The sequence below is a fragment of the Trachypithecus francoisi genome, unplaced genomic scaffold (genome assembly GCF_009764315.1).
Source record: "Trachypithecus francoisi isolate TF-2019V2 unplaced genomic scaffold, Tfra_2.0 Lachesis_group5, whole genome shotgun sequence".
In the NCBI taxonomy this organism is placed as follows: Eukaryota; Metazoa; Chordata; class Mammalia; order Primates; family Cercopithecidae; genus Trachypithecus; species Trachypithecus francoisi.
Window position 1 is genome coordinate 124404693 of NW_022681470.1, and position 27975 is coordinate 124432667.

General features: G+C 36.1%; 1 protein-coding gene across 5 annotated transcripts in view; it reads left to right on the plus strand.

Annotated features, from left to right (window-relative positions):
* DPYD (dihydropyrimidine dehydrogenase) overlaps positions 1-27975 on the plus strand; it is an 881134-nt gene that overhangs the window by 842092 nt on the left and 11067 nt on the right. For 3 of the 5 annotated variants that reach the window (XM_033199103.1, XM_033199101.1, XM_033199102.1), the window contains 3 exons: positions 3197-3340; positions 19667-19807; positions 22969-24410. In XM_033199103.1, the coding sequence (XP_033054994.1) occupies positions 3197-3340; positions 19667-19807; positions 22969-23139 (456 nt within the window). In that variant the 3' untranslated portion in view covers positions 23140-24410. Of the gene's footprint in view, positions 1-3196; positions 3341-19666; positions 19808-22968; positions 24411-25321; positions 25976-27975 lie in introns of those variants that run through there. The other 2 variants (XM_033199098.1, XM_033199100.1) reach the window with 2 other exon arrangements.

The window sequence follows — 27975 nt, forward strand, 5'->3', positions numbered from 1 at the left end:
ATCAGTTACAAAGCAGCTTTTGATAGTCCTAAAGAACTTTTTCCTTTGTTTAAGAAATATAGCATGACGCTCAAAACCTCTCACTTTGAGTTACCGCAGGCTACAACTTTTCTGTAAGAAAATAATGAATGAAGAGGAAAAGCTCCTGCTGCTGGCACTGTCAGGTCCTGCTGCTTCTCCTCCTGCAATAGGAAATCAATTAACTATATGTTCAGGCAGAGATTTGAACTAAATGCTTTATTAATCATCACTGATTGCACACACACACACAGTGGCCAACTATGCATTCATCTTCACTCTTTGTTAGCTTTGTTTTGCTTGCTTGCTTTTTCCTTTTTTTTTTTTTTTTTTGCAAAATCAGAACAGAAACGTATGTGTAAATGTAGTATGTGTAAAGGTGATCGGGTGTTCCTTTGGTGCAGGAGGGAATTGATGTTTTCTGTTTTCAGAAAACTTAACTTTTAAAATGTTCAGTACTCAAATATCCTTAGGACCACTTTAATATATACAACATATTTTTAAAGCACTTAAATTTTCAAACTAAGAAGGAAAGCAAAACGTCTATGGCAGCCTTGAAGTTTTGGAAGCTGGTACTATGCCTTAGTCTCTGAGAGCTCCACGTAGCAGTGAGGAATTAAACAAAAATGAACCCAATTTGATTTGGAGATGCTTGGTGGAAGGTTGAAGGAGCAGTCACTGATATTTGGTATTTTTTTTGCTTTCAATTAAAAAAAATTGGCAAGTTTTCCTTTTAGTCCATTAATTCTTCTAACCAATGCACAAAGAAAATCCTGTAGGAATCTTTATGTTAAATTGAGATTCTCTCTTTAGGACTAATTATAAAACCAATTAGCACATTAGAAACTTAGCATGTTAGCCAGGGGAAGGCTGTGTAACATAATTTATGTATGGCAAATGTGGTCAATCATTGCAAAAAATGACAGAAAGTGTCAGGCTGTTGGATATTTACACAGGCTGTATTATATTCAGCATCAAAAGATTTTCAAATATTTATTGTTGTTATTACCATTGTTGAAACAATTTGAAATCATTATGGTTTAAATCTAACTACATTCATTGTCTTCATTTGGTTAAAGAATAATCTAAATGAAAAAAAATGCTATCCCCTGATGTACGCTTATAGGAAGATAGATTTAAAAGTTCCAAGAATGATTTATTTTGAATGGCCTTTACAAAACTCTTAGGTGACATTAGACGATGTTGAGTAAGGTAAAGCTCAAACAGAGAACCATGTAAACCCCAACAGGGAAAATAATGGTTCTGATTTTCATGGAACCTGCTAACATGAGGCATCTGCTAGAACCAGAGGTCATATGTTTCAACAGTTAACCATTCTTGATGGTCTTTGAGTATATTAGATTAGGATTGAGATGGCCTTGAGGTATAAGAGAAACTCGCAGGGGGTGACATTCTGAAGATTTATATCATGTGGACATGGGCTCACCACCTTATGTGGCGTTTTCTAGACCCCAAAGGCATTTCTTTGGCACCAAGTGTAATCCCTAACACCTCATATGCCCCAAGAAAAAGCCATTTCATAAAAGGACATTTCAAAAAAGCATTGTCTTTTCTATATTAAGGATGCTTATATATGTGATAAGGAGGACTTGTTTTATACTCTTATTTATTTTATGCTTTTAGCAAGTCAGTATCACTTGTTTTATAGCAAAATAGATACAAAATACTATCTCCCTCCATATCATTTCATATTACTGCAACCATTAAATATTACAATTTAGGAAAGCATTAAGGTATAGAGATGAAGTACTCAGTTCTAGTCTAATTGTATATAAATTAATTTGGCATTCATAACATTGTTTCCATTTACTTGACGTGTTGACATCATTATAATGAATTGATAATGGAAGTAATAATCTTAGATATTTCCACATAAATATGTTCATCACTAATATAAATTACAATTGCAGTTTGCACTTCGGCTTAATTGGAACATGGTTTAAGTTTAGCTTACCTACTCTACTGAGGTCTCTAGAGGACCAGATAACTCATTTTCCTCGGGCGTTATGCAAGATGAAATGTGGAGGCCAGTGTTTTGAAACAAGTGTGATTTTTCACCAAAATACTTGCTAGGTCAGAGATCAGGATGACCTTGGAGTGCTGTAGTTTTCCAAACCTCCATCAGCTAGATAAATGGGCTTTATTCTGTAGGAGAGAGAGTATATTTTTGCAGTCTTATGAAAAAGACCTAGCAATTCCAGGTTACAGGCCGACACAAAACATTTGGAATTCAGTGATGTCTATCACCAGCAGTATGTGTCAGTAAAAGTGAAGATCAAAGGTTCTAGAAGAGGGGAAGGACAAAGTGAAGAGAAAATAATTGTGGGATAATGAATGGTATGAGGGCATTTTCGTGTTAACTTGAAACCACTTAGCATTTTTCCATGACGCCCAGGTATCTTTCTAAATGAACTTTGTAAAGTACAATTGAATAACCTTGAAATTTAAAGCTCCGTGATGTGATTTTGAATACTGATGGAGTTTGTTTAAGCACTGTAATATTTCCTCTCCTTTTCATTTTTGTTTTTGCCTCCATGCAAAATAAAATTTATTTTCTGTACAGACAAATCAATATTTTTACCATTTTGTTTTTCAGCTATTCCAGTAAATTGCAATCAACATTAGTTACAATCTTTAAAGAGATGTAATAAGAATTTGAACACAATAAAATAGAGATCCAGATGAGAACTTTGGCAAAGTACCTTTGCTATTGACAAAAGCATTTGTCAGGGACTACAACTGTGTCTATATCATGCTAAAAATCTGATGAAGGGGAAAAAAGCATCAATAGATTTCACCTTCTGTCTATGTAAACCAAACAAATGGTTTAACTAATAGCTATTGTTTTAAGTGAATGGGTTTGGTTTGCCATTGTGAACTTTTTTCCATTTAGAAATGCATTTTAATTAACATTTGTATATGTAATACACACATATTTGGTAAAAGTATTGTACTGTTGTGTTCTTTTTAATAATTAATGGAACCTGATACCTAGAAGACTAGTGGTCCAAAACAATAAGTGAAGACCTAGTTACAGTATACATGAAACAATCCCTAGACACACATTTGTTTGTTGATAATATTTATATGTTTATATCTTCCCATTTTTCTCTTCTGTGAACTAACATGCTTTCTTATGTATGTGTTTTCCTTTTAGAAACTGCCAAGTTTTGGACCTTATCTTGAACAGCGCAAGAAAATCATAGCAGAAAACAAGATTAGACTGAAAGAACAAAATGTAGCTTTTTCACCACTTAAGAGAAACTGTTTTATCCCCAAATGGCCTGTTCCTACCATCAAGGTAAAAATTATGCCAACTATATAAGTATGCCTACTTTACTATACAAATATAGCTAAAATGTTTATTTACTGCTTAAATGTATCACTAATTTGGCTTTAGAAATACAATGAAACTTTTTAAAAAAAATCTGTCCATGGTGAAAACTGCATTTAAATTATAAAATAATCCTTTTTATTTGCATATTTTATACTCTCTAGAACACTGTCAAGCATGCCTTTCTTGGAAATTTTTATATACATTAAATATGTCAGGAGATATTAAGATGAAATTCCTTTTCTTATGGTCATTTAAAAATTATTTTAATCCATAATTAACTCCAACAGATCTTATGTTAGTCATGCATGTAGCACAACTCAATTATCAATAAGCACATCAGTATCAGTGTGATCCCTTGAAAGTTTTGGAAAAACTTTCCAGGCCTCTGGAAAGCCTGGACATTTATTTGGTTCTCAGGAGATTATTTTCTGGTAATAACAAAAATTATAATTAAGATGGGATTATGAGTATATTTTATCTTTCTTGATTTTTTTCCTTAAACTTTTCATTTTGACAGAAATGTAGATTCACATGTAGTTGTAAGAAATAATACAGAGAGGTCTTGTGTACCCTTTACCCAGTTTCACCTATGGTAACATGTTACAAAACTGTAGTATGATATCACAACCAGCATATTGACACAGACACAATTTACCAATCCTATTCAAGTTTTTCCAGTTTTACTTCTATGTGTGTGTTGTATATAGTTCTGTACAATTTTGTCATGTATGTAGGTTCATGTATCCACCACCACAGTCAAGATACAAAACAGTCGCATCACCACCAGGATGCCTCAGGTAGCCCTTTTGTAACCACACCTTCTTTTTTTCTGCCCCCCTTCAACACAGTATTGTTTCCAGGCAGTCATAATGAGAAAAAAAGGAGGTGTTATTGGATGGCATTCTCTCTGAAATCATCATCACTAAAATGTACTTTGCAGTTACTGAAATTCATTCTTTTGTATTTGATGACACTCTACTCCTACATTGCCATTTTCTGTTTGAAACATCAGCTGAAGAGCTTGCTTTTATGTGCTCTCGAGTAGACCTCACTGAAATTCATCTTTAGCAGACAACTGGAGATTGGAACCCTTAAAAATTCCCTCTACCTATGAAGAAAAAAAAATGTGTCTCATGCTAAATGTGGAGTTTAGACTTAGTGTTCCAAGCAATACAGAGTTCTGCAAGAGCAAAGGGAGTGGCTGACCACAAAGCATACCAACACTTCAATGCCATCATTCTAAATAAAATCAACATTTGGGACTTTTAACAGCATAAAAACCCCAAATCATCTCTTGAGTTCATGTTAAATTATTTTTGTGCTACTAAAAGTATGAACTGAACAAACTAAACACTGATGGAATGCGAAGGCCAGAACCTACAACCCTTCATGAGCCTTTTCCCCCATCTGTGGCTATGACTACTATATGATTTGGAGATATGGTGTGTCCGGAGTTGGTTCCTGCCCCTGGGTTCATGGTCTGGCTGACCTAGAGAATGAAGCTGCGGACCTTCCTGATGAGTGTTATAGCTCTTAAAGCTGGCACAGACCCAAAGAGTGAGCAACAGCAAGATTTATTCTGAAGAGCAAAAGAACAAAGCTTCCACAGCCCGGAAAGGGACCCGACCAGGTTGCCACAGCTGGCTGGAGTGGCCAGCTTTTATTCCCTTATTGTCCCCTGCTGTGTTCTGTTTTTGTCCTATCAGAGTGCTGGTTTTTCAGTCCTCCCTACGATTGGCTACTTTTAAGATCCTGCTGATTGGTGCGTTTTACAGAGCACAGATTGGTGCATTTTACATAGCCCTGATTGGTACGTTTTTACAGAGTGCTGATTGGTGCATTTTACAATCCTAGCTACAGAATGCTGATTGGTGCATTTTACAATCCTCTTGTAAGAAAATTCTCCAAGTCCCCACTCAACCGAGGAAGTCCAGTTGACTTCACCTCTCAACAGGAATTCTCCCAGCTTTCTCTTCTTAATCAATTTGAATTAAATGTATGATCTCCATCTCTAGGCATCTTTTCCTTAGGTGTAAAAATTTCTGAAGGAAGATATTATTTATATTTGAAATAAAAGAAGTGCAAGATGATTATGAAAGCATTTTGACCTTTTCTAGCCCTCAAATCTTGCAGGGATTATATTTTAAATACCGATAACCTAGACAAAAAACAAAACAGAACAAACAAAAAATCTACTGTGGTTGAATGAAAGCTTGTAGATCATTAATCAAACAAAACCAAACTCAGAATTAAATAAACCAAAGAAATGTGAAGTCTTGGATGTAGATAAAGATTTCAGAAGTATCGAAGAGAGATAAGCCATCTTATTAAAAATAGTGCAAGCTTATGTTCCTCTCCTAAGGTTTCTTACTTTAGAGGTTATCCAGAATGGAATGTCCTTGGTGTTACATGTTACACAAGCCTCAAGACATTGTAGATACCATCTTACCAGCATCGTAGACCTTATCAGTGTCAACATCTTAATGGGCAGCTGTGGTAGATTTTCTCAATGTCTAGTGAATTTTCCACTACCTTGGCCTTCTCCCCAGAATGTCCACACTCATTCCACCTGTTGTCATTTCTAGGCAGATACTGTGCCCTGTCAAAAAACAAAATAGTGAGTGATAGTGGTGAGGTTTTGGGGGAAGGGAGCATTTTCAGTTTTTATAAATGCAGATATCTCTTTGGAAAATTAGAAATTAAATTTGTTATAACAAATAACTGTATTATAAATATAAAACTGTGTATATATATTTATATTTATATTTTATTGTAAAACTGTGTGTGTATATGTGTATATATATATACACAATGCACACACATATGTATACACATATACACACACATACAAAAGTTTTAATTTGTGTAATCATCTCTAGCAAAGGCTGATTTTGTGATTTTTGCCCTTTCTTTATTTGCTTAGGTTAGCCTTTTCTACCTTGATAAGATTATATCAATGTTTACCCCATCTAGTTGTTTTAGGATTTTAATGTTTGTATTTTACTTGAATTTCTCTAAAATTGTTTTGCTCTAAAGTATCAGGTACAGTTATAACTTTAGTTTTTTTCCAAATAGAGAGTTGTTCCAATACCTCAATATCTGCATTTTAAAGGGATCCCTTTCATCTCTCAAATTATGATTCAGTGATAAAAATGTACCATAACTTGCATCATTTACTTTATGTTCAAATTGTCAACCTCTCAAAATGTTCTAAAACTTTTCAAGGGCAAATAAAAAATGAATTATATAAGGTTCCAATAAAGATGGTCAATCTCTAGAAAAAAGTTTTATGCCATAAGTAATTATTTGTCCAATAATAAACAATTTTTAAATATTTATAAATGGAAACTTCTAATTAAATTCAAAATTCTGGGTTCTTAACTCCTTATTTAATTAATACCAAAACCTAAGATACCCCTTTTACACTTCTACAAAGCAAAATTCTTTCTTGTCCTGCAGCGTTGATCCTTTACTTTGAAATATGTTTAATATGATTCCTTTTTCCTTCTGTTATTAACCTCATGGAAAAGGTAGGGGAAGGTGGGCCTTGAGAAAATCACTGAGTTCAGAGAGCAGCGTGTAGCCTCATATGATGGAAACTGAGGAACAGATTGGGGAAAGTAGAAAAGGATTGAAAGAACATGATGTTAGTGTCTGTATTCACCTCTCTGCTTCCTTCTCTCTGTAGAATCTTTCTCTATGATAAATCTAAACTTTTCCTACACAATGACTCAACTCTTCTCCATCCCAGACATATTTTCTGTGCTTCAGACTTGCGTCACTGTATCTTGGGGTCACCTCCACCTGCATCGTCTGAACAAGGAACCCGGTAGCCATCATACTTAGAACTAAACTGATTCCCGTTCCTTCCAAGCCTGCTCTTCCTCCTGAGTCCTCTGTCTCAATGAACCCCATCTTACCTAACTCAAAAAGCTGCAGTTCAGCCTGGATGTCATCTTATTACTCATCCTATTCACAAGCTAGTCAGCAATGACTATTGTTCTTATCTCTTACATCTCCCTCCTCTTACATTCTTTACATACTGCTGAGGCCTCAGTGTGTTGCTTACGTATTCTTTCCTGGAACTCTAAAACATTCTATTAACTGTCCTGCTTTCTTTTGTCCTCCTTATCTAATCCATTCCCCAACTATTATGCAGGACTCTTCTAAAAATGCAGGTCTGTTTGTTTTAGCCCTTGCTTAAAATTCTCCCATCATAACCATAGTCCTAAGGTAAGCTCCTTAGCATAACCTTCAGACCAAACACATTTTAGCTTTTCCTGGCCCAAGAAGCAACTTCAATGGAATGATGAAAAGTAGAATCCAGGAGGTGATAATTTGAGGAATGAATGAAGACTGAGGAAGTAACAACAAAGTGTGCAGAATACACTTTCAGTAACTTGAGAAAGGTCAGTAAGAAAGGGATAAGAAGAGGAATGGAATAGAGGAAAAGACTGTTTTGTTTATATGAGAATGATCCAGGCTTGCATATGCTTTCATATGTTTGGAAGAGAATAGCTGAAGCTGCCAGAAAGGGCATGATTAAGGAAACTACATCTTTGGCAAGCAGAGAGGGAAAGGAGTCTAAACAATATATTAAGATATCTTACATAAGAGGAGAGACGTGTCATAAAGCTGAATTTGGACTTCCCAGTGTCATTTTAGCAAGCAGACATATTTAAAGAAAGTGACCATAAAAATGTCTTCAGAAACTATTGCCCTCATTGAAATACAAAGCAAAGTTTGTAAAATTTTAGCAGATTATATTTATGGTGAAAGAATTTCCTGAATTAGGCATGGGACTACTCTGTCACACTGCCTAGGTTCAAACTATGGCATTGCCATTTCATAGCTGTGTGAACTTGCCTCAGCTAACTAATCTGTGAAATGGAAATAATAAAAGTATCTGCCTCATAGAGTTATAAATTAGATGATGTATGAAGTGCTTTTAGCATGGTACCTGCACCAAATATGTCCTAAATAAATGTTACTATTAGCTATAATATTTGAAATGAACAGGTTGAAAGAAATCCACGTTAAGATGACTATTCATTTCCATTTTGTCCAATAAAATGAACTGAAGAATGAAAATAGAAATACATAAAGCTCTGGAGGCCAACAAAGTCGGAAGTTTTGAAGAAGCCTATATATTTTTTAGGAAATCTTTATTGCATACCTGCCATGAGATAAGCAATGCACCAGCAATTGAGCATCTGCAGGGCAATAAATAAAACATACACAGCTTCTGTCCTCATAAAACATACAGAATATAGAGAGACAGATATTAAAGAATCACACTAACCAGACAAAATTATTTTTTCATATGAGCTACATAGAAAAGATACAAGATATATAGAATCTGTTTCATAGTGAGACCTAATTTAGATTGAAGGGGCCAATGAAAGCCTCCTTGAGGAAGTGACATTTAAGGAGCCCTACAGACTAGGTAGAGATTAGAAGGAAATGGGGAACTGAGAATATTTCAGATATGCCATAATGGGGTCCTGGATTTGGTAATTGGCCATGGTAATGGAAACAGAGATGAAATTAATAAAGTCTTGTTAATTCTTCCTCCAAGAGTCAGTGATTCTCATTATATTAGGCATAGGTATAGTAAACAGCTGATAATAAGAGGACTAAGATGTCCAGCTTTTTTATGGTTCCACTGAGATAAGAAAAATAAAAGATAATGAGTTAGGGTTTGATGTTAGTGTTTTAGGTTGAGGGGGTTTTGGGGTGTAGCATGAAAAACTTAGATTTGAGTGTATTGAAGTTGATAAACTCAAAGGAATTATGGGCCTATACTGGAGGATATAAAGGAGAAAGAACTGACATTTCCAACGCCCACTGTGTTCCAGACCCAAGATAGAAACTGCACATGTATTTTCTTATTTCTTACTTAACCTAATACTCTGTGAAGGAGTAGGGAGTTCTGGAGGAACAAATCTGAAGAAGGGATCAAAGAAAGAGAAGGATAACCAAAATAAAATGATAGTGTGGAAGAAATCCAAAAAGGAAGTCTTAAGAATAGGAAAGTGATCCACGAGATCAGAAAGCACCGATTGTTTTACCAATACTTTGTGTTGTTTCATTTTGTCTCACATATGCAGTCAATGAAATTCCACCTCTAGTTGGCAACAGTTGTCAGATTCATCCATGTATGTTTCTTTGTTTATCCAATAATCTTTAATGTGCAACCACTATGTTCCAGTACTATAACAGTCACTGGCACAATCCAGTAGTGAAAATCCCAGCTCTCATGCAGCTCACAATTTAGTAGGGAGAAACAGACAATGACAAATAAACAAATGAATACATAATATGTCAGATGGTGACAAGTGTAATGGAGAAAATAGAACAAGCTTAGGAGAATATAAATTACTGGAGAGACTGGCCAGGGAACACCTGCCTATTTAATGGCATATGGGCAAACACCTAAAAAAGTGAGGGAATGAATGATGTGGGTATCTAGGGGGAAAACATTCCATTCAGAATGAACAGAAAGTGCAAAGACCCTGAAATAGCAAAGTCCTTGGCAGGAAACCAGTAAGGCTTTTAGAAAGGAAGACTGATATGATCTGGCTTATTTTTGCAAAGGATCTTTCTGGCTGCAGTGTTGATACAGTATGCTAGAGGGACAAGGGCAGAAACAAGCAGACCAGTTAGAAGCTATTGTAACAATCCAGGCAAGGGACTGACAGGAGGGAAAATATATACTGGATAATGTCAGAAGGCCTCAACTCCGTTGTTTTAAATGAAAAGATGTGTGTGAACGTATTATACACAGCACAGCTCTATTCAAATGCTAGGAGCCACAGTTACTGTCATTTTTATACAAGTCCTTGCCCTTTTGCCCATTATTTCAGACCCCATCTGGATGATGTGGCTGTGTGGTTTTTCAGTTCATGTTGATATTAACGGCCACATTCCCTTTAGGAGTCGTTTTCTCTCTGCACATGCATCAGACATTGCTTCTTGTCTTTTTATTGTGGTTGTTGTTGCTGTTTTTTAGCACACACCCAGGCACGCCATGTAATTGCTGCTACACGATTACTTCAGTGTTTTCCCTAGAGTGTTTCTTCTTTCTTGACATACAATTTTTCCTACTTCCCTTTTTCCTGGAGGACCTGGGTTATCTGTTTTCATGCTTTATATTTTCTCTGTCCACCCATCTGTTTATTTTAGCTTGTTTCTTCCCTCCTCTCTACTAGCCTCTTTGTAGATTCCTCTGTTCGATAGTTTAAACTCCATGACACTGCTTTGTTTATCCTCTCAGCTTCCGCAGTACATTATTCCCCATCTGCTGTAGAAAGAACCCCAGTGTCCCACAAAATTAACTAAGCCCCTCTTGTCTGAACAAGTTTTTTAGTCATGCATTCAAGTTTCTAATCTACCCCATCTTCCCTGGTTAGGAATGCAACAATAATATTTCTAAGCAAGCTATGCTCAGTAGATCTCATCTTTTGTTCTTTTTTCTTTTCAAATGCCTGCTATGACTTAATGTTCTGTTTCTTCAGAGGTAGGCAGTTTCAGTATCAGTCCATTGCAAGTGTGTGTTTAGTATTTGCTGTGTGACCAGCAGTGTGCTAAGGACTGCAGGAGATTCAAAAAACAGACTGCATGGTCCAAGGCTCAGGGATGTTTGCAATCTCGATGGAGATGTAGTGCTAACATATATTTATTATGCACTTGCTGCAATCCAGAAATTGTGCTAGAAACTAGGAATACAACGTGAATTTTAAAAAGAAAGACGTCTATCCTTATGGAGCTCATAGTTTAGCAAGGGAGAAAGACACATGTTAAAAATTATTTACAGTTCAATCAAATATGTACAAAATGCTCTGGGAAAACAGAGGAGTGAAAGGGATTAGTTCTGCCTCGGGTAATTGTGGAAAGCTTCACAGAGATGGTGATATTTAAAGTGGAGTTTAATAAATTAGTGTTAATTAAGCAGAGAATTAATAATAAAAGCTAATATTTATTGAGTACTTATGAGGTTTCAAGCATTGCTACGTGCTTGCGAATTAGCTCATTTAATCCTCACAATAACCCTCTACTATTATGGAGTAAGCAATTGATAAACAGAGAGGTTAAATAACTTTCCTAAGGTCACACAGCTAGGAAGATATCAAAGCCAAGATTTGATTCCAAAGGGTAGCTGTAAAACGTGGCCCTTAAGCACTGTCCTCTGCTGTCTCTCATGAAAAATAGAAATAAAAAAGAAAAGGAAGGTGGCATTTCAAGCAAATCAGTATGTTTGCAAAGCACAGTATTCAAACATACTTGTAATAACTGACAGCCATGGGACCTTAAATCCAATACACAATCCTTGGATCAAGCAGATAGTGACATCAAAATGGTAAACTCATTCTTTTGTTCAATTGGAATTCATAGAAAGCACAGAACTGAGAAGCAATAATGAGGAAAATACCTGGGTTTTATAAATCAGTATTAGTAACATAATATAAAAAGCAATGGAGTCAACTGATTAAACTGCTATGAATTTCATCTGAACATCAAGCGTGGTTATGCCCAGTGTTATCCAGGAACTAGAGGGTCCTTGAGAACCAGAAATCTTTGCTAGACAATGTACATCCTGATTCCCCTAGCCCCTTGAAAGAAAAAAGGAAAAAAAAAATGGCCTCAGAGGCCCTCTGTCCTACCCCTGGGAATGATCTGGGACCCCAGGGACAGCCTGGTATCTGCATGATTTCCTTTTTATCAACACCACATCTTCATTTCCAATTCATAATGGCATAGCATTTACCATGCATATTGCCATATTATGAAGCTACCAATTCCATAAAGGAAACAGAAAGAAAAAGATTCTGAGGAAGAAGAGGGTATCAAAAGTACTGGAAGGCTGATGGGGAAGAATGAGATAAAAGAAGAAAAAGAAACCTGGCCTCCTGCAATAAGTATAAAAATTTCCTTCTAAAAGATGAAGAAGGATCTTCTGAAGAAGCTCCTGACATATTCTACAGGTTCACCTGTGCTAGAGAAAAGAAAACACACAATGCCTCCTACAGGAGGCAGTTTCGTTTCCTCGCCGAGAGAACTGAAGTGACAGTGTGCACATTTGGCCCAGTTAAATGAGAAACGTGCTTTATTCCCAGGCAGCATATAACAGAGACTTGAGAGTCTGCCAAGACTTATAAAGCCCCTGAATGCTTTCCACTTCTGTTGATATATATGAGAATGAATTCTCATTCTCTTTATGAAGCCAGGAATGTATCTCTAACGTCTTTGAATTTCTGGGTAGGAAAATGAATGGTTTAGGGGCACTAGTGATGTTTTCATGTCTTCTTCCTGCTGCTTCTAGTAAGAGATGGACTGCATCTCATAAGACTGGCAAGACAGTGTTGGCAGGACACCAGTCAGCCTGATCGAGTGCTTTATTATTTCAATTGAATTGTGAAAGGAAGGAGAAGAGTACTCAGATAAAACTGTAAGACCGTATTAGATACCATGGAGCATAAACAGGAGGGAACAGAAAGAAAAATAGTGGAGGACTTGCCCAGCAATTACCAGAGAAATGGGCAGGGAACAGCGTTAATATTCTCAATTGTCCCCTGTACCAACAAATAGCAGATGAAAATTATCCAACTGAACTTTAAAAACTGAAGAGAATTTGGTAAAATAATCCCTTAAGTCTTATGGGGATTTGTAGAAATGTGATTCCTGACCAGATTATGGCATGGAAAGGTGTATTTGTTTGGAATAAATAGGTCTGATGGAAGGATTGGGGGAGAAGCAGTATCTATCAAAAAAGTATACACACACATGGAAATTCACAAACCTGAGGGTGGAGTATGGAGGAAGCAGCTGCAGGAGAGTGAAATGAAAGAAAAACAGAAATGTTACCCTGGGACTGCATCAGAGCCCTTGTAACCAGATGGTTAATAGGGACAGGCAAGACAGAGGAGCGATGAAAGCCTTTGCAAACTTCAGATGGAAATCCCACTCCACTAAAGGCAAAACATTGGAAAAATTATTGAATTGCCTTGTTGGAAATTTAATCTCACAACAGAGAGAAGCAATGAGGGGACTTGCTGCTTTGGCTTATTTCTGGCTAAAAATGTCTGTTTGAGGAAAATGGCAGCTAAAGTAATCTTCAAGGAAAGTAACCATTCCACGTTAACTTAGAGTTTATTAGGCCAATGAAAGGAAGTCTGAGCTTAGAAATGCAAGTATCCCACCTTTAGTAAACCTAATTTCAGGAAGTTCAGAGAAAACAATAGGTATTATCTTATAGTCAGCAACTCTAACCTGAAGATGGATCAGGAAAAAATGAGAAGCTGACAAGTACAAATTTGATGACATAATCACTACGTTTTCTAAGAAGTGAAAAAAAGGTTATGCATTTAGATAACTCAGTGTTTGGTGCTCATATGAGAAAAGACAGATCACATTACCAATGATGAAAATAAAAGGGTGGCATCAGGATTTAAGGATGGGTCAGAAGTGCTAAAGCCTCAAATGATCTGAGTTTGGAGAAAATATTAGGAAAAACAGAAATATATTTTGTCTATTAATACTCAGTAGTTAGAGCAGGTGGTACACTGTTAAATTATAATTAGAGAGAACTGTTTCACTCCTATTATCTTTCTAGAATCTCGTAAAGAATGTTATCAGAACTGAAAAGAGTAAATACATTTGAGAGTTAAAACCTAAGATACCTAAGGATATTGTAAAAACACACTTACCTTCATTAAATGAATTTAAATCCAAAGTGTCTTGCAAGACATTACTACTTTAAAGCCTGAGCTCATCCCAGATAGAAAAAATACAGTGATCAGGGCCACAGATACGTACTGAACCAACTTTGCTCCCAGCCAATCCTTACCCATCTGACTCTCTCACAAATAATCTCCCTCTCACCCAACCCTCTCTCACTACTTTAGTTCCAGGAGTCTCACTTGCTTCTCTTCCATCTCTTGATTTACTTGCTTCTCTCACCCTCACTGGCCAATCTACTACTTCATTTTCTGGATCATGTCTCTGCCTTTCTGGATCTTTGTCTCTGCCCTCTGTTATCAGCATATTCAAGCTGAGTCCTTAGTTATTAGAGTTCTACCAAATGTAAATTCAAGATGTCTTTTTCTTACTGTACAGTACCTGTCTCTGCCTTCTGCTCAGAGAGCATATATAGAATATCCAGAATGAAGTGCCTGCTATATTTTAATTGCTTTTGTAAGAGATCACTGTACTACACTGATGAAAAATAAATGTTGCTCCAGGTTCTTTACCAAAGAAAAAGGTGGATGCGGTAGGGGTAGTAGGGAAAAGATGGAAACAAATCAGAAAGATTGAGATTTAACCACAAAGGAATCCTACAAAGGTCATTCAGCTTTTGATTTGGGATCATTAGTAAAGGAAGAAGTTAAAAATCAGCATAAATTCAGTAAGAGCAAACTAAATTATCTCATTTTTCTCTTTTGAAAGATTTATTAGGCAAGAAGTGAATACACCATAAAAAGATATGACATTGGTAATGGTACGGATAAGGAAATAGTTAAATGATTAAATAGCTACATCCAAATAATTTAAATATTGAATGTTTTCAATATTTAGAAGTCATAGTGACTGCCCACAGCATGCTGTCCTGGGTCCTGGTTTTCGAAGGACACTTATTTGCAGAAATTGTGCAAAGTGCAGACGGTCCTGACTTACCATGGTTTTTCTTTTTTTTTTTTTTTTGACTTTACAATGGTTCATCTTATGAACTTACAATGGTTCATCTTATGTTTTGTTTTGTTTTGTTTTGTTTTTACTTTACGGTAGTGTGACTTACAATGGTTCATCTTATGACTTTTTTTACTTTAAGATAGGGCAAGAGCCATAGGCATGCAATAGAAAGTGATATGATACATGCTAATCAAATTTGAAGACTTGAAGCTAGAAAGAACAGCTGACATGCCAGATAATCACAATTTGAAAATAATTCCATCAGCTATTAAAAATAGGCCAAAACTAATAAATTAATATTGGTCATAATAAATTCAGAATGAAACATCAGGGATGGAATCAGGGCTGTCTAATTCCTCACTCTTTGGCCTTAAATTTTATATCAAACAGAAACATTGACTAGTCTATTTAAAAAAAAAAAAATTGGCTGGGTGCTGTGGCTCATGCCTGTAATCCCAGCACTTTGGGAGGCCAAGGCGGGTGGATACAAGGTCAGGAGTTTGAGACCAGCCTGGCCAATATGGTGAAACCCGGCTCTACTAAAAATAAAAATTAGCCGGGTGTGGTGGCCTGCACCTGTAGCCCCAGCTACTTGGGAGGCTGAGGGAGGAGAATCGCTTGAACTCAGCAGGTGGAGCTTGCAGTGAGCCGAGATCACGCCACTGCACTCCAGTCTGGGCAACAGAGCGAGACTCCGTCTCAAAAAAAACAAAACAACAACAACTTTTAATTATCTCAAACAAGTAATAAATTGATAATAATGTGATCTTGGAATTCTGTAGTACTTTGCAACGTCAGTTCCTTGAACACCTACATTAAAATTAAATGTTATCATCTATAATTTAAAAGATTTAACATTGCTTTCTCCACATACATATCTACATATAAACATTTCCTCATACATACTGCTGAACCTTTGTACATCCAAATGGATGTAATCATGAATTGGAATAATGAATATGGGTTCCCTGATCTCCACAAATGTGTGTCCAAGAGGGACTGGAGACTAGCCATATGTGATTTACTGATTTTATGCATGTTTCAGCCAACTCCAGATTCCAAGATGTCTACTCAAGGGTATTCATAAGCTGGTAGTACTACCTGGAGGCTTTGGGATTAAAACAAATGTCCACATTCTTAGCCACATGGAATAATTTTTTTTTGCTACTCTTTCCCAAAATGATTTAAAATAGTTGTCACTGTTTTGTGCTCTTCCAGATGAAGAAATAAATATAATTTTTTTTTTTTTTTTTTTTGAGGCGGAGTCTCGCTCTGTCGCCCGGACTGGAGTGCAGTGGCCAGATCTCAGCTCACTGCAAGCTCCACCTCCCGGGTTTACGCCATTCTCCTGCCTCAGCCTCCCGAGTAGCTGGGACTACAGGCGCCCGCCACCTCGCCCGGCTAGTTTTTGTATTTTTAGTAGAGACGGGGTTTCACCGTGTTAACCAGGATGGTCTCGATCTCCTGACCTCGTGATCCGCCCGTCTCGGCCTCCCAAAGTGCTGGGATTACAGGCTTGAGCCACCGCGCCCGGCCATAAATATAATTTTCTTAAAAAATTGCAATTAATAAGGGATGAATTGTTAACACCATGTGCTCATAACTTCTAGAGGCTCCACAATGGTTTGACATTAAACAATGATGTTTTAATAAATGACAAAAGCAAATCTCCAATATAGAGGAAAAGGCATATTTAATGTACACAGAATGTGGACTTGCTCCACATAAAATTTCTAAAGTGTATACAGTGTTTCTTTTGAAGAAGGCTTATACACTTGTTGACTGCCTCGGGAGTTTCTTGTATAATCATCTTTTGAATATTTATTGATGATTTTAGTCATCATGATCTGATTCAGTGAAACAACTCTTTAGGTTGATTTATTTACTAGGCTTAAAAAATTATTTTCGATCACTTATAAATGGCCTTTTACAGCCAGACAGTGACCTCTTGAATTTATTATTTTAAAATAGTACTGGAAAATATTACACATATCCAGATACTTTGACTATGATTATTTTGTATTTAAAATACTCATATCAAAAAATATGTTCAGTAAAGTAGCTATTACTTCATTCCCACTATGTGCCTACTACCATATTATATGTGTAGTGTATAGATACATAAAATTTGTATTTATTTTACAAATATTTGAGTACCCATTGTGTTTCAGTGATCTCCAGAAACACGATACACCACATGAGATACAAAGATGAATAAAACCCTACTAAGAGACCACAACATAGGAAGCTAAATGTAGAAAATATCCATAACACGCACTAGAATTTGCTAAATAGAGACTAACAAATGAGTCAGCATAGCAGAGTGCTGATGATCATGGTATTTAAAGTCAGGCAACACTGGTTCTGAATCCCTGCTTCATCATTTACTTAATTATATACTTTAAATCTCAGTCACATCATCAACTATTAAATGCGTGAGGTTTAAGTGAGAAAATGTGTAAAAAATATGGCACTGGCCTGAAATATATTAAGGACTCAAAAGTTATCTATTGTCATTAGTTCCACATAATAGATATAATACCATAGGCCATCAAAAAAAATTTTTTTAAGAAAGAGGATGTGGAGGAGAGAGGGCAAGGAAGGGAGGAAAAGGGAAAAAGGTGAGAAAGAAGAGAGAGAAAGAGGAAGAAAGAGAGATCACATCCTCACATTTGGTTAGGAAAGAAGAAGGAAGGATTAAGGAAATCTTCATGAAGTAGTGGCATTTGAGATGTCTTTGAAGGATGCTTAGGATTTTGCAAAGTGGAGTTAGGAATGAAAGGTATTTTAGACAGGAGACTTAACCTAATGTTCGACCTCAGATGGGTCAGTTGAAAAGTGTGTCCTCCCGTGTAGCTGAAGTGCATGGTGTTTGAAACTGAGAAATAAGACAGAAAAAGACATGTTTGCAGAAAGCCTTAAATGCCAGTGTGGTAAGCCTGTGCCTAATTCAACAGATTTTTGAATAAGTTGGTGAGAAATTTAGTCTGTGTCTTGCATTCTAGATTAAGATGGCGGCATTGCACAGGGTAGAGTGGGAAAGGAAGAATGTGAGGATGAAACTTATCAAGTAGTCTCTTACAATTGCATCAAAAATAATGAGAAATTCATTAATAACATTTAAAGATGGCAGTAAACATGGAAAGGATTCAAAAGATATTGCACATCCAGAACCCAGACTTGGCGACAAATAGGAGATACTGGAGCAAGTTATGTAGTGAAATTCCAAGACTCTATGATTGGAAAAATCCTAACACTATTCACAAAACTAAAGAAATACAGAGGAAGACCCAGTTCGTGTTGTTAATGATAAGTTCAGTGAGTAGAGAATTTGAAGTACCAATCTCTAATGACAGTGCTCGTTATGCAGCTGATAAATGTAGATCTTGAGTTTATGGGAGCATTTCAAAATGGAGATATTGATTTGGATATCAAGTGCCCACCTACAAACAGACTGCAGTGTAGTTGAAATTATAACTGCAACGCATTATAAAGAAAATAGAGAAGACAATATTGAAAGTTTTCCAGCATCTTATCACTTGAGAGATACACAAAGGAACTGTATAAAAATGTAAACTTTGTCTCAGTTTGAAATTCCATGATAATGAGTATATTGTAATTTAGAGATCAAATAGAAAAAAAAGGTAAAGAAGAGTAAGCAAGATTATAAAAAGAAGAGCAGAAAATGCAATGCCAAAGAGAATATGGAAAGATGATTTTAAGTGAGAGTCAAACCTCCTTGAACATGCCTCTTAAATTCAAAGAAGATTCTCATGTTCATAGTTAAAAACAAAAGCAAAAATCTTGACAGCATGCTAATTTGACATTGCTACATTCTTTTGTTTTGTTTTATGAAGCAAAGTGTTTCTCATCGTTGATGAAACATATTCTGTGCTTCACATATTAAGCACACTCCCAATTAGTATGAAGAACAAAGCAATGTGTAACCACATGAAAGATCTTCAATGGTAAATGAAGAAAATTCCAGTTCTTTAAAAGTAAAAGAGCATCTGACTTAACTATTGGATCAACCTAATCAATTAACATAAATTAGAATTTTTAAATAATGTTATATATGCTTCAAGACATGACAGGTGAGTATGCTATCAAAGCACTTTTTAAATTAAAATGTAAAATCTACATACAGTGAAATAAATGCATAATATTCACACTGGTATTCCCTTCATTATGAGCAGTCTAATTTTCTAGCATAGTGTATTACCCTTTGTCACTTTGTGTTACTTTTGGTCCTTCAAGGTCCAAGAATGAGAAAAAGTAAGCCATAACAACTCAAACAGGTGTCATTTATTCTTTCTGTCCACAGAAATGCTGTTTTCAATTATCCAGTCAAAAACCTATTGAATACAGTTAATTAGGTCTTGTATTTCTAAGCTAGGCATGCATATTGCCCATCTTTCAGAAGACAAACATCTAAGCTATAATTATCATAAAAAGCTTATCTATGAGAATTATGCTATCCAAAGTCTCCCAAGTTAATATAATGCAACATTGTATAAAAACAGGAAAATGCTGAGTGATATTAATTATTACATGAAAATGTTTTAAAATGAGCTTGCTAAGTAATTCAGTGGCTATTTTTAGGATGTAATAGGAAAAGCACTGCAGTACCTTGGAACATTTGGTGAATTGAGCAACATAGAGCAAGTTGTGGCTATGATCGATGAAGAAATGTGTATTAACTGTGGTAAATGCTACATGACCTGTAATGATTCTGGCTACCAGGTAAGAATCCTGCTGGAATTAGAATGCTATGAGACGTGTTTCTTCTGGTTTTGTGGCAGAAAGCATTTTCTGTTGCTAAGTGTGAAATTTAAACCGGTGGTGCCAAATATTGCTCTTCTGCAACAGTACATCTTTCTGTCCTGTCACCCTTGTAATATGGTCTTTTTTTAAAAGGAAAGTTGTAATTTTTACTAACTATGCCAGCATTTAATGCACAGAATTATTTTTATATCATTTCATCACCCACAACATTAGAGAGAAAAATCCAACTGAAGAGAGAAATGCACACAAAATTATGAATACTAGGAAAGCATTATGCTTTAACACAGAGGAAAGGGAAAAGAACGACCATTTATGGCCATTACTCTGAAAGTCTATGATTCCTTCTGCCAAAAGAGAGTTCTCTTCCATTCAGTATTGATCAGGCTTTTACTATAGTCAGAAAGAAGCACTTTTCCACCAACTAGTTGTATAAGTTGGTCCCAGGAATTCCTCTGAAGCTAGAAAAGCCAAAGAGATGTATTCTTCCCTCATGAAGAGAGCCATAGCTACTTTCCAGCTCCTCAGTCCTCAGCAGAGCGTCTACCATGGAGGGGAAAAAAAACAAGAAAAGAAAAGAAATTGGGGATTTGACTCCTTCTAGTGGGCTATTCTCTTGAAAACACATTCTATGAATTTCTCTTTGACTTATAATTTGCTTCTTCATTTACTTCCTATATATTTATAACCTGCTATTTTTTAAAAGAGTTTGGCACAACTATGACTTTTAACTAGTTGAATTTTAGAAATGGATGAAAAAAATGATCATAACAATGCTTTTAAACATAAGTTTCTTCTCAAAACCCTGACTTATTGTGAAAGTAAAAGAATTTCTTACGATACAGAGTTTGCAGAAAGCAAATTTTAAAGTTTTGGAAAACTACTAAACTATTAAAAGTTGCTAAAAACTATACAATATTATTTTCATTGTATTTTTCAAGCTATAAGTAAAAACAGATCTTTTTAAGAAATGATCAATGGAATGTTCTAAATTCATAATGAAATGTCCCCATTTTAAAAAGTTAATGTACCTTATTCAACTATTCAAGATCCCATACTGCTCATGGTGGTATTTTGCATATTCTTATGACAGACATGTTTTAATTTAAAAAAAACTATTAATTTTTCTTCCTAGTTTCACAGTTCTGCACCAAATTTTTACTCAACTCATCACTTTTTTTTTCTAGCTAAAAGGTGTCTTAACAGTTATTTTGAAAGTGCTAACCATATCATATTTACTTTCATGTCATCTTTCTAATTAACCAATCAGAGATCAATCAGAAAGTCCTGTAACTATCATAGCATCAGCTCTCTAATGTCTTAAATCTTAGAACTTATGGCTCCCACCGTGGAATTCTAGGCTTGGTACAACTTTAGTAAAAACCTTCTTAGTATGTTAAAAGACTTAGAAAGTTCTTTGATTCTTCTGTCTCAGAAGATAAAAATAGAAAACCAAAATTTTTAATTGAACATAAAGTTTTATATGTTTGCAGATTTTCAAAGTGTATTTCTAAGCATTAGTCTTAATTTCTATCAGTTACTTCATTGAGTTTCCATTTATATGTAAGAGTACATAAGAAAGAGAAATCGTTTTTATTTATCCAAACAGCACCTTAAAATGTTGTTTTACAAAATGTAACACCAATTTGTGTGGACAAATATTCTCATGACTTGCTATAGCGATAGTTCTTGTTGAAATATATCTTTATTTCCTTAAAGATCAGACTTTTAAAAAATATTAAGCAACTATCATGATTTACTGTGAAAATATTATTTTCATTTATATGTGCATAAAAGAGGAAAAAATATAGTTGCATGTAGCTTCATTTGGAGGAGGGAATTTTTTAAACAACTATATATATATAATATATATATACACACACACATATATACACACATATATAATTGAATTACATTAGAGAATGAGACAGGAAAAAAAATCAGAATAATGCATTTACTTGAGAATGTTAAGATTTGTAAACCTGGCCTCAAGGGGTACCTTGGGGGTGGAGAGACACTTAACGTCCCTTATAATTTCCTCAGCCCCAATGTAGTCACTTCAAAGTAGTACACAGTCTGAGTAAAACTCTTGTATTTTTTTTTTTTTTTTTTTTTGCAAGTGAGACAGCCAGGCAAGTTTCCTATATCCCCTCCAACACCATGATCCACCCCTACATAGCTGCCCTGAAATCTGTCCTAGATAGAAATTCTGTAACTTCTGCTGAAGTCTTACATGTCGTTTTTCATATTGAAATGTGTCTGTTTAATGGGAAAACCATCATCATATCTTTTTTTTAAAAAAACTCAATCCTGATTTTCACACTAGGTATTTTTAATTGCTTATTCTACATTGCTTCATGGAAAGAAAGAGAGAGGAAGGGAGTGAGGAAGGGAGGGAGGGAATAGAGGAAGACGGGGGAAGGAAAATTGTAAAATTTCTCAAAATCCTAAGCCGTTTCAGAGCTGGAGGCCTGGCTGTGGTAATCTGGGCTCAGTAGTGTCAGGGCCAGGACTGAACACCAGTTTTCCTGGCTCTCCATTCAATGCTTTTTCCCCTTCATGGTGGACAATGACTAGTCAGCTTGGAAATCTTCAAAACTCAAAGCTGACTGTTAAGCTAATTTTTTTCTGCTGCTTTCTTCTAAAAACTACATGCATTATTTGAAATCCACACAAATGTATTCATTGCCTCCGAATCTGACAGTAACACTTTTCCACTGTCAAGAACAAAGAGTGTGAAGAGGAAGAGGAGGACATGTGAAAGTCCCCCAAAATCCACAGGTAGAAGACGCCCCATCCTGGTAGAACTGGAAAGACCCCAACTTTGCACAGAACAAAGAAAACTAGAGAGTGACTATGTTATGACATATTTTCCTCACACAATGAAGAAAAATACCCCTAAGGAATTTTAAACATTGCGTTTTTAATTTAAAAGGATTTCTCTTCTTGCTCTTTTTTTTTGCTCCTCTGTCAGCTCAACTGTTGCTATAGTTGCACCACAGAGCTGGACGTCGTTGTCTCAGTGCAGCTCTGCTGCAGCAGAGAAAAATGTTGATGCTAAAATGGGGACATTCTTGACCTTTGTGGTCAGTGACATCAATACCCTCTACTTCTGTTTGCAGGCTATACGTTTTGATCCAGAAACCCACCTGCCCACCGTTACTGACACTTGTACAGGCTGTACTCTGTGTCTCAGTGTCTGCCCTATTGTCCACTGCATCAAAATGGTTTCCAGGACAACACCTTATGAACCAAAGAGAGGCGTACCCTTATCTGTGGATCCGGTGTGTTAAGGTGATTTGTGAAACAGTTGCCGTGAACTTCCATGTCACCTGCATGGGCTGATCTTTCAAAATCATGATCCTTGTGTTCAGTTCTTTCCAAATCAAAACAAATATATATTTTCTAAATAAAAATATGTAATTTCAAAATACATCTGTAAGTGTAAAAAATATCTCATGTCAATGACCATTCAATTAATGGTCATAAAATAGAATAATTCTTTTCTGAGGATAGTATTTAAATAACTGTGTGGCAGTTAATTGGATGTTCACCGCCAGTTGTCTTATGTGAAAAATTAACTTTTTTGTGGCAATTAGTGTGACAGTTTCCAAATTGCCCTATGCTGTGCTCCGTATTTGACTTCTAATTGTAAATGAAATTAAGCATTTTGAAACAAAGTACACTTTAACATACAAGAAAATGTATCCAAGGAAACATTTTATCATTAAAAATTACCTTTAATTTTAATGCTGTTTCTAGGAAAATGTTATTAGCTCCATAAAGTACAAAGGAAGAAAGTCAAAACATTATTTGCCATGACAGGAAAAGAAAGCCTCAAATTGGGTTTGTAGAACTTTATTAAGTAAAATCCCCTTCACTGAAATTGCTTCTTTTTGGTATTGGATAGAGGATAGTGAGAATATTTACTAACTAAATACCATTCACTACTCATGCGTGAGATGGGTGTCCAAACTCATCCTCTTTTAATGGCATTTCTCTTTAAACTATGTTCCTAACAAAATGAGATTATAGGATAGAGCCTGGTGAAAGCCCGTCTTTTGCTGTGTGCACACCTGCCCTGACTGGTTTTAATAGTCACCTTCATGATTATAGCAACTAATGTTTGAACAAAGCCCAAAGTATGCAATGCTGAATCATGTGCTTCATTATTCAAGAATGAAAAATGTAATATTGGTAATATATATGAAATGTGCCAAATCAGTTTGACTACTCTCTATTTTAGTGTTTAGGTTTAATTTCAAAAGTAATGGAATAAGAAAGAAATATATTTTCTGTTATTATTAGATAACATTTTTGTATTTCTCTATTTTCGTAATCAGTAAATAGTGTCATATAAATTCATTTATCTCCTCTTCGTGGCATACTTCAATATGAATCTATAAGTAGTAATTCAGAAAGTAACAATCTATGGCTTATTTCTATGACAAATTCAAGACCTGGAAAAATAAAATGTTTGATTATGCACATTTAGAGATGCATATTTGCCACAAAACCTATGTGATTGAATAATATGAAATAAAATATCATAAAGCATTTTAAACATGGTCTTTTGCTGCCTCTTTTGCAAATGCAATTTCATATAAAACATTTTGATTTTGAAATAGAGCAGTTTTGGGTTAGTCCTATAGAGCATTCCATCCAAGTATAAAACCCATGATAGTTTAAGTAAAATGAGGGTGAAGACAGTGTAATTACTCAAATGTTTCACTTCCTGTCCTTCTTACCCAGCTTTACCTACTGAATTAGATTTTATTCTGCCAAAAGGCATCTTTTACTGGGAACAGGCCAGGATTCTTGCAATGGCCCATGGGCAGGAAAGTGGAAGCCTGTCTGCCTGCCTAAAAGTGCCAGTCTCACTATAGGAAGTACACATCTCACTTAATATTACTGCTTAGATAGTTATGTGATATTATTGACTCATATAAACTCTCTTTGCCTTCTTGTCATGGTGGGGGATTTTAACTTTTGAAGATGGCAACACTTAGAAAACAGTTCCAGTAATCTAGAAAAGAGATGTACCAGGGGTGCGTGGATGCCATAATGTCTTACTCCCTACCTCAATCTGATGAGAGTTTTTCACTCTGGGAGTTTAGTAGCCTTCTGGGAATATTGTGAAAGATATCCCATGCATGTACACACCTGAATCCTCTTCAAGATACTGAATGCCAAATGCCAGGCAGAAATTTCCTTGACTGAGATTAAAGAAATAATTGTGACCTTTGCATTTTTTTCTGAGAAAGAAAGGGCAAAATGCTTTAGCTGTTTTCTTTAACAACTTTGGGGAACCACAAGTGACCAGTGTTAGGCCATGGCAATCCATGATTTTATACTAGTTTCTTCCTTACACACATTTCTTTCTGTTGTATTCACTTTCTACTTCATACCAAGAAGTGTTTCTTATCCATGTTGTTTGTAGAAAACATAACTCAATTTTACATGTGTTGTTTACAGAGAGACTCAGAATAAGGAAGAATGAAAACCACATTATTCCCATCCAGCAAGACACCAGGAGCCATTGACCTTAGCACACACATTCTCATGGCACCTTACCTGCAGACATGACTGGGGACATAAGACCAGACCAGAGAGTGTGGTTAGTGAGCACTTCCTAACGAATGTCTGAGAAGCTGTACTAAATGTTCTACATATATGATAATTAATTGTATGTGTCAGCTTGGCTGGGCCACAGTACCCAGACACTTGGTCAAGCATTATTCTTCATGTTTCTGTGAGGGTATGTGTTTTGGGGTTAGATTTACATGTAACCAGTAATTAGTGAACTCTGAGTAAAGCAAATTGCCCTCCATAATGTGGGTGGGCCTTATCCAACCATTGGAAGGCCTGGCTAGAACAAAGGCTGACCTCCCTTGATCAGGAAGGAATTCTTCAGCAGACTGCCTTCAGCCTTCATCTACAACATTGGCTTTTTCTGGTTGTCTATCAGACTGCCTTTGGACTTGAACTATAGCTCTTTTCTAAGAGGCCAGCTTGCAGGCCTCCCCTATCACAGTTGGGACTCATCAAGCTTCCAAACTTATGTGTGTTCATTCCTTAAAATAATAAATGAATTTTTAAACTAACTAAATAAATAAAATGTATCAGTCATGTTTCTCTGGACAATCATGACTAATACTATTATATTTGAATGTTGTAAGGATCACAGGTAAGTGCTATTTTTTTTCCATTTAAAAAGGAAGACATAGGGGCTTAAAGAGTCTAACTTGTTCCAGGTCATATAACTGTTTAGATATGTTTGTAGATGCCCTTGGTTATGTCTAATATGCTATGTGCTTTCATTCTTTTGTTCAACGAACCATTTATTCATTCAACAAATATTTATGAAGCAACTGTTATACAATGAACCAAGCACTGGACTAAGGACTGAGGATGTGAACTGGAATGATGAATGCTCCTTGTCTTAATCTGTTAAGACTGCTATAACAAATTATCATAAATTATGTAGCTTATAAACAGCAAAAAAACAAACAAACAACAACAACAAACATGTCTCACAGTTCCAGAGGCTGGGAATTCCAAGATCAAGGTGCCAGTAGATTCGAGGTCTGGTGAGGGCCTGCTTTATGGTACAGAGATTGGACCTTATGGCTGTGTCCTCACATGGTAGAGGGGTGAACAGGCTCCCTTGGGCCTATTTATGAGGGCACTAATCTCATTAAGGAGGGTTCCACCCTCATGATTTAATCACCTCTCAAAAGCTCCACCTCTTCATACTATCACCTTGGATATTGAAATTTCAACATATGAATTTTGAGGAGACACAGACATTCAGACCATGGCACTCCCTACCTTCAAGGTGCTTACATTGTACAGGGGAAATAGTATGTAACATGTGTTGAATGCTAGGAAAGCAATTCTGAGAGCAGGGACATCAAAGGCATACTCTCTTAACCAGCTGACAAGCCAAGTTTTGAGCTCATAAAGGAATTTCCTAAATAGGTAACAAGAGAAGGGCACCTCAAGCAGTGAAAACAAGAGAGAGCACAGAGATTTGAAAAGTCTGGAATGTTCAGAAAACCACAAAAGCTTGACTTAACTGGGACAAAAGGGACATGTGGTTGGAAGTAAGGCGGAGTCAGAGAGACAGGTTTGGATCACACTAGAATCTCTCAGGGAATCAGAATCAGCAGTTTGTTCACTCATTCAAAAATATTAAGTATCTTCCTTATGCCGAGCACTTCCTAGTTGATAGTGATTCAACTATGGACAAGACAAACGTGGCTCCTGCCTTACTGGGTGTGCATCTTAGTGGATGATACAAAAATCAAGCAAATAAATTAACTGCAAACTATCATAAGTGCTCTGACAGTAACAACAACTCCTGAGATGGACCTGAGGAAGGCACTTATTCCTCCTAGCACGGGCAGGTAAGTCCTGATGGATGGGAAGGAACCAATCACATGAAGAATAGAGAGTGTGTTCCAGAGATGAAACAGCAATTGCAAAGGTCAAGAGATTGGAAAGCCTGAGTTACTTAAATGACTACAAAGGTAAACTGAGGTAGGATAGTAAAAGACAATAGTTAAAATCTATAGGAACCATAAACCAGAAGCAATCTGCAAGATGTTCCTTGAGATGTCTTCCCCCTCTCCCACTCTGACTGGTATTATCACCTTTTCTGTACAGTTAATGCCAACATCTATACCTTTAAGTTAGACTTCTGAGTACCTGAGCACTTGCTGTATTTAAATATTTTTAGCTTAATTCCAATATCAAAATAGTTATTTCCCTACTTTTTCTGTTCCATACCCACATCCATTTAGTTACCATGTCTAACAATTTTATCTCTAAAACATCTCCTATGACTTTCTCCAGTTTTCCATGGTACACACTGCCATGATTCATTCTTCCATTATGTATTATCCAGCTCTTGTAGTAATATCTCACTCCCACTCATGCCAGCACTCTCCTAGATTGCTTGCCAACATGCATATCCTATCATATTTCTCCATGATATAAAACCCTCGAGATTTCTCCATGTTTTAACAAATTAAAATGGAATTCAAGACCCTCCTCGGAAGGCCTCTCACTACTATTCCAACTATATGTGACCTTTCCTATCCCCAAAGTTTGAGGATTAGTATGTA